This window comes from Triplophysa rosa, unplaced genomic scaffold (assembly GCF_024868665.1).
Source record: "Triplophysa rosa unplaced genomic scaffold, Trosa_1v2 scaffold112_ERROPOS181078, whole genome shotgun sequence".
Lineage (NCBI taxonomy): Eukaryota > Metazoa > Chordata > Actinopteri > Cypriniformes > Nemacheilidae > Triplophysa > Triplophysa rosa.
In genome coordinates, this window is record NW_026634057.1 from 47688 (window position 1) to 55346 (window position 7659).

The 7659-nt window shown below is 37.9% G+C and overlaps 1 protein-coding gene across 7 annotated transcripts in view; it reads left to right on the plus strand.

Moving 5' to 3' along the window:
• The window catches only part of LOC130549384 (uncharacterized), a 69428-nt gene that overhangs the window by 12358 nt on the left and 49411 nt on the right, over positions 1-7659 (plus strand). For 4 of the 7 annotated variants that reach the window (XM_057326591.1, XM_057326590.1, XM_057326585.1 and 1 more), the window contains one exon: positions 276-657. The exons of 1 other annotated variant lie outside the window; for it this stretch is intronic. In XM_057326591.1, the coding sequence (XP_057182574.1) occupies positions 276-621 (346 nt within the window). In that variant the 3' untranslated portion in view covers positions 622-657. 2 more of the 7 variants (XM_057326586.1, XM_057326587.1) reach the window with 2 other exon arrangements.

Here is a 7659-nt window from a genome sequence, read left to right on the forward strand (position 1 = left end):
ATCGGTCAGTCAGCTTTAGAGAACAGAAGGATTATAGAAAAAGAGTCGCAGCAGGACTTCAGATTAACAATCTATTTATGTCACAAGTAAATCTTGCAACAAAGTGTATACTTGTAATAAAGATTGAATGACTTAGAAATCGTTTAGAAAAAAGTAGCTTCCAGCAAACAGAATTGAGACAATGCTGAAGCAGATTTTGGGAGTTTAGCTTTGCCCAGCTCATCAGAAAATAACATTTTTAACATCACAGTTTAATTCTCTCTGTCTCTGTTCAGTCTGTGTGGATGCAGTATGACAATGACACAGCATGACCAGCTGAATTCAGCTCTGTGTTCAAACCCGTCACACCTGGGAGAACTGAACCTCAGTAGTAATAAAATAAAGGACACCGGAATGAAGCGCTTGTGTCGACTACTTGAACATTCACAATGCAAACTAAAAAAACTGAGGAGAGTCACTAAAATAAAAACACTTTTCATTGAAGCTTTTTGTTATTTAAATGATCAACAGATGTTAGAGAGAAGATTTGTTGTTCAGTCTTTTATACGGTTAAAACAAAACACTTGCTCTGGAAAAACCTCAATTCACTTTGTATGTGTCACATTTGTATTTGTGATCTGAGATCAATAATCTCTCTTTGTCTGTCTGTTTGTCTCCTTCTAGCCTACGTTGGTGTAATATTACAGATGCTACTGCTTTAGCTGATACTTTGGCTCAGACACAAGCATTGAGGTTCTTAAGGGTGCTTGAGCTGAGTAACAATAAAATAAAGGAACTGAAGCAGCTTCGTGCGGTGCTAAAGGGTTCAAGCTGTGAACTGATGTGAGTAAAGATCCATTGAATCATTCTTCTCTTATCTATTGATTATTAGATGAAAACTTCCGGATTAACCAGTTGATATGGGTTATATTACACTATCTTATACTTCAGCTCACTGTACACTACATCATCACTGTTCTCCTCATCATGTCCTCCTGGATCTCATAACATTTGACTACAATACTGTTTAATAACAGAATTAACCTGTTACTAGTTTACTTAAGTATTCAACTCTTTATTGTGATTGATCAATACCAAAATGTCCTTCTGTTTATTATTATATTTTCATTTAGTCATTTAGCAGACGCTTTGAAGCGAGTTACAGAGAGTTCAGGGAGCAATAAGTGATATGTCATACAGGAGCAATAATACAGTAGGTGCTAATACAAAGTTACTAGTTTCAACAAAAGCCAGACCTGTTGAGAGAGAGAGAGAGAGAGAGGGTTACACTTTATTTTAGTGCCCGTGTTACAGTGTAATTATACATTTAAGTACTGAGTAATACAATACAAATTTACTACATGTACTTACTACATACTGTAGGGTTATAGGGTTTGGTTTAGGTGTAGTTACATGCTACAGTAAATACTGTAGTAAATACATGTAGCATGCATAACAAGGGCACCGTAAAATAAAGTGTTACCAATATTCTTTTATTATGACTGTTGTTGTAATATTTTCTTACATTCTGTTCCCCCTTACAGTCTACTGCCATTTTGGGGGGCATTTTGGGGGACATTTTGGGGGTCATTTTGGCACTCTGCACTATGGACTGTCCAGTCATCATCAGATGAGGAAGATGGGGACACTTCATCTCAAAATGGTATTTGGATAAACGCTCTTAATCACACAGTCTCTTAGTTCCTCGATTCTTAACATCCCTAAAGTCAGATTCAACTCCAGAAAAAGAACACAACATTATAATGTTACTGGTTTGTTAGACTTTCTTAAGATAAATTAAGTTGGTAAGAATGGTTCTAAGTGCAGTTTTCGAAATGTTCGTACAATGTTGTCAAATATTTTCTTTATAAGTTTTATTTTTAATAAGAATGAAATGACAGTTTTGTCTTTGCTTTCATCTGCTCGTGAGGTAACAGTATATTTATCTATCTGTTAAACTTTACTTGTGTAAACCCTGAACATTCATGTTTTATCTTGTGATGTGTTGAACGGCATGAATGTTATCTAGCAGTGTAACAGAAGTATTATGATATTTATTTGTGTATTGTGATGTCATGAAATGTGTGACCCTCTCCAATGTTTCTGTTGCTTTGATGCTCGTATGCTCAGTCTATCAAATAAGAAACATTAATAGGAACACATTTGATATATTTAAAATAAATGATACATCTGTTTTTCTCTTGCAGTTAAACCAAAGGATCAAGTTTAGACGGCTGGCCGGAGCACAGATAGAGAGACTGAGGTTTAATTATAAAGTGCCTTGACGAACTCAAAGAAAGTTCCTAAACCTGCTAGAATGAAAATGTGACTCATGTACAGATAATAAACTCTTTGTAACTGTTATGATTCAGTCTGTGGTCCCCTGTGGTTTGTGGACTTTTGTTATTTCCTGTTTCCTGTCCCGTATTGTAGTCCATTGTAGTTCTTTTGTTCATTGGCCTTCCAGGTGTTTCTTGTTACTTCGTTTCATCCAATGTATTAAACCCCAGTGTTCCTTTCTCTAGTGTCAGACTTTAGTTGTTTCATGTTTGTTGTTAGTTCCCTGTGTTTCGTTTTAATGATGACCTTAGTTTTGTTTTACTTTGTCATAGATGTGTATTTAATAATGATCTTGTAAACGCATCTGTGTAAATAGTCTGAAGATCTTGTTTTCATTGAAGACATCACAAGACTCACTTCATCAGCCCCCAGGTTGAGGGGTTTCATCATCAGATATTAAATCAATGCTGTCTACAATCACACAACTGCTATTCCACACTTGTGATGTTAGTGAGCATCTATCAGCTGGTCAAACAGCAGCTTCTGCATCATTTAGAAATAACATTTGCAAAAGCATTGTACATAAATGTAAATTATATCTCTACATTATTTCAGTATTTTTTCTTTTACTCATATGATGTGCACAAATAAACATTCATTTATTTTGTGAATTTATGCAAATTTCAATGTGATCTCTGTTCAGAACAAATATTTAGTCTATTAGACTTTTTTTCAACTTTGAAATGTCCAAGTTGATAAATATGTTGAGTGTTAAAAAGACAATTAAAATGAATTTTGTGAGATGACTCCGAAACAATCTTGATTCTTCTGATTTGGAGAGGGCCGTCTGTGAAGAATCACACATTTGTAAGTGTTTTATGCTCATGTTCATCATATCTTCAGTCAGCTCTAGATCAATAGATTTTATAACATCACATCAGAAATCTTGAGTTAGTCACTCCTGACATCAGCACTGAATGTCCTGTATGACATTCTTCCATTACTGCTGCACTGCTGAAATATATCTGTCTGTCTGATGTCTGTGGTGATGAGATCTCTCATCATCTGTATATTTACTCTCTCTGTCATCTCCATTTATTCATTTCTCTACCAGAATGATTTGATCTCCTGTAGTTTGTATCCTCCATCATTTCTGGAGTACCACTTGACCTGATCGCCCCTCTGTAGTTCAGCTTCAGTCTGTAGAGAGACAGATTCTCCCTCCCATACAAACACTCATGAAAACAACAAGTGCCGATATTAATGGAAACAGTTTACCATAGTAAATACTATAGTATACACAAGTGTGTTCATTAAGTGACTTTATAAGAGTATGCTCAACTGAGATGGAGACTTGTGTTTTTCTCCTCTAGATTTGCAGACGTGTAGTTTATAAACTCGGGTGTGTTTAGCTGTGATGTCTCTGATGATGTCTCTGATGATGAGTCCAGATCCAGAAAAGACCAGAAAGTGACAGAATCAGATTCATTTTCCTTCATTGTATCTGTAACAGCAGCACACACACCAGAGAAACACAAGACACAAATGTAGACATTATAACACATGAACATTTCATTTGATTGCTGTGGACATGGTCAGTTTCTGTTCCCACAATATTGTTCTCTGTAGGTGTGGTGATATTCACAATTCATGTCATTGACATTAGATTTTATGAGATGAACTGTACATATTCATATCTGAAAACTGTTTGTTGTCTTATGAAATTTTCCACTGAATTCACAAAATATTTATGAGCCAATGCAAAGACCCACACATTTCAACTGAAGTTAGTCTACGCATGTAAGTGCTGCTACACAACCTTCTGTTAAATTACACATTTCTTTAATCTGGTAGAACTCTGAAATATTAGAAAGCAAAACAATGCAAGTGATAAATCTGTTTTGGTCATGTCGTCTGAGATGAGCTGAAACTCCAGAACTCTTGAGAATAGATTGACTGTATATGTGTCTAAATATTGGACATCAGATCCACAGATGGATGTATTTGACAGATCAATCAAATCTTACTAAATTGACTTTAGATTTTAATCAAAAGACCAAAGAGATGGAGTGGAGCTTGTTGGACTTTAAAGGCAGTCCTGCATGTTCAAAAATTTGACGAGACGTTCTCCAAAATTAAGCAGAAGTTTTATTATCAGATGTAAAAAGGAGTAACAAAGCTTTGGGTTGCCAGTAAATCACCACGCTCTCCACCACAAGCCAACAACCAAAATATTCAAATACACCCATATTTATAAAGTATGTGACGTCGCTCTATCTTCTGACTCCTCCTCTGCTTTTTGCTCCCTTTCCACCAATCATCATACGCCACGTTTATCTGCGTAGTTCCTGAAAAATAAAACCTTCTCAAAACATACATCCTGTGGTCGGTCTCTAGTTTAGGAATGTTCTCCAGGGGCACCCTCCCCCAAGGAGTGGTCTCCTAAAAACAGTTTATTGTGGCCGGACAACACACCAACATTCTTAACATTCTTTTAGTAAAAAGAAAACACTTAATCATCTAATGTTTTTAATTATATAGCGTTGTTTCTTAATCCTATGATTCATTAAAACACATCACAACTCATGATTATACTTAGAACATATCAGTGGATTGATTCATAACATTTATTTTTCTTTGTGACTCTTTATATGTGTGTGTGTTTATCTAGATAATTTACGACTCCAACCCCCAACTTTCTCTGTTTTCTTTGTTTGCCCCAGGAACTTTCCACTGAGTGAAATAGAAAGCACATGACAAAAACACACAGCTTAATGAAACAAATGAAAGAAAACACTTATTGATTATATTGATATTTAAATCATACTTTTATCTAAAAAATATTCCCACAATTCCCTCTCTTGACCTCGAAAGAGGTCACACAAAATCCTAAATCAAATGTATATGATGTGCTACTCCCTTTTGTGTATTCTATCTCTATTCCTCCATATTTCAGTAAGCACTTGTCTGTTGATGTTATTGACCTTCTATGTATAGTTCGCGGTGTGGTGCTATTACCTTCCTTACTTTTTTGTATTCCAAAAATTATCCCTACGATGGTCCCTGCAATTATCCCTAACACACAACAACTTCCAATTTTCCCACAGTTTCATTTTGTTGCTGTTATATTCACCCTCTCTAGTAATATCTTGTTATCTTTACAACATCAACACTTCTTAAAAACTTAATACCTTAAAACCTGTAAGAAAACACTTCTTAAAAATACACTGTTAAACCTGAAAATTGAAAAACATTGAAAAACACTCAAAATCACACAATAATGAAAACTTGATTATAAGGAATAAATGGTTATTTGTATGTCCACGTCCGTGAACACTTCACTCAGAATCTTTTGTACTTTCTTGAAGTCTAGTTTATCTAGACCACACCCTAGCCGGGGTACTGAGACTGTTTTTACTCTGTTATCCACACACCAATCTCTCATGTGTTTTAGGCTCTCTGTGAAACAGTCATATGTTGGTAAATCAGTACATTGTTCTTTAGTTATTAAGTGAAAAATGATTCTGCCGTCTTCTTCTGTAGTCACTGCACATTCACCTGGTTGTTTATTTTGATCAATTACTTTCTGTGTACCGTATCGTTGTTTGAACTGTTTAGCTATACCTGCTCCGTATGCACAGTCAGCACTTACACAGTGAGCCAATGGTTCTGTGTGTGGACTTGTGAAAATGTCACCTGTTTTGTGTATAATTTGGAGCTGTTGGTGTTGTTCAATAGCAATTTCAGTGTCTGTGTTACCGTTCCCACTCTGTGTATCCTCCCTCTCTTGGACCTGAGTCCTCAGGTCCAAACCAGTGTCAGCAAGAGACCTAGAAGGGGGGTCACAAGCTACACAGGATGTTAAATGGAACCAAGTGTCTCCTTTGCCTTGGAGTTGCACACAATGTGAGGTGCGAGCTGTCACACGTATAGGTTGAGACCACCGTGGTTCATTCCATTTCTGCGGAATTTTCTGATCCTGACCCAGTCTGTTGTGACTGGTGATGGCAGTTCCTCGGGTTGCGCTGGTACAGGAGTCACCTGATGGGAAAAGGTTCGAATCAGAGCTGTTAGTTTATCAAAATACACAGTATGTGACAATGGCTGCACTGTGTCCTCTCTCAACGCCGTGGTTGGTCCTGGAAATTGACGACCTGTAAGCAATTCAAAAGGTGTAAAGCCTGAGACCCTGTTGACAGAAGAACGAATAGACATGAGAGCAATGGGTAAAGCTGACAGCCAGTTCAATTTAGTCTGTGCACAGATTTTAGCCAATTTTAGTTTAATTGTCAGGTTTAAACGTTCAACCTTACCTTGGCTGGCCGCATGGTAAACTGCACCATACGCATGTGTTAGGCCTAGAGCCTGTTCAACAATTTTCAAATGTTCATTTTTAAAATGGGTGGCATTGTCAGATCTGATACGTCGTGGGAACCCATAATGTGGAATGTAATGGTTGATTAGACACTTTATCACGGCCGTACTGTCCTCTCGGCCGACAGGATATGCTTCTGGCCAACCAGTGAAATAATCAACAATCACCAAAACATAGCGTTTGCCATGTACTCGTGTAATCATGTCTGTGAAGTCAATCACAATTTCTTCCCCTGGACCAGATGTCAAAGGGAAACACCCCCGTTTGGGTTTGATGCTAGGTTTTACATTGTGTTCCTGACAGATACAACAACTCGTCACATGACCTGACACCATGGATTGCAAAAATGGATGCCACCAATGTTCGAGAGCTCTCATCATTTGTTTGTCACTGACATGGCTTACCCCATGGGCTTGTGTTAACATTGAACCGGTCAGAGAGACAGGCAATGCCGGGCGTCCATCTGGCGCTTGCCATAGACCATCACTAGCACAGATGCCTCCATGCTGTGACCAGACTGATTGTTCTTCAGGGGCAGATTTCTGTTGTTCTTTGACCAAGTATTCTCGAGTGAAACGAGGCAAAAGATCACTACAGGCTCTATCTGATCTTACCACCTGCTGAGTTGCAACATAGCCAGCTTCAGTTTTGGCAGCTAGATCAGCTGCATTGTTACCATCAGTGATAGGGGAATCATTTTTGGAATGTCCTGGACATTTAATAACTGCTACCTCTTTGGGTATCATCAGAGCCTCTAAAAGGTCTCTGGCTTCGCATGCATGCTTGATTGGTCGACCTGAGGATGTGATAAAACCACACCTCTGCCATAAGGGCAATTCCACGTGGACAGCTGTTACAACATATGCTGAATCGGAATATATGTTCACACGGGTCTCACCAGCGTAGTACAGGGCTCTTGTCACTGCTATCATCTCTGCTCTCTGTGCTGACTGTTTTCCTGTCAACAATTCAGATTCTCTGGTCACTAATGAACTCCCTACCTGTTCCACTACTGCATATGCTGC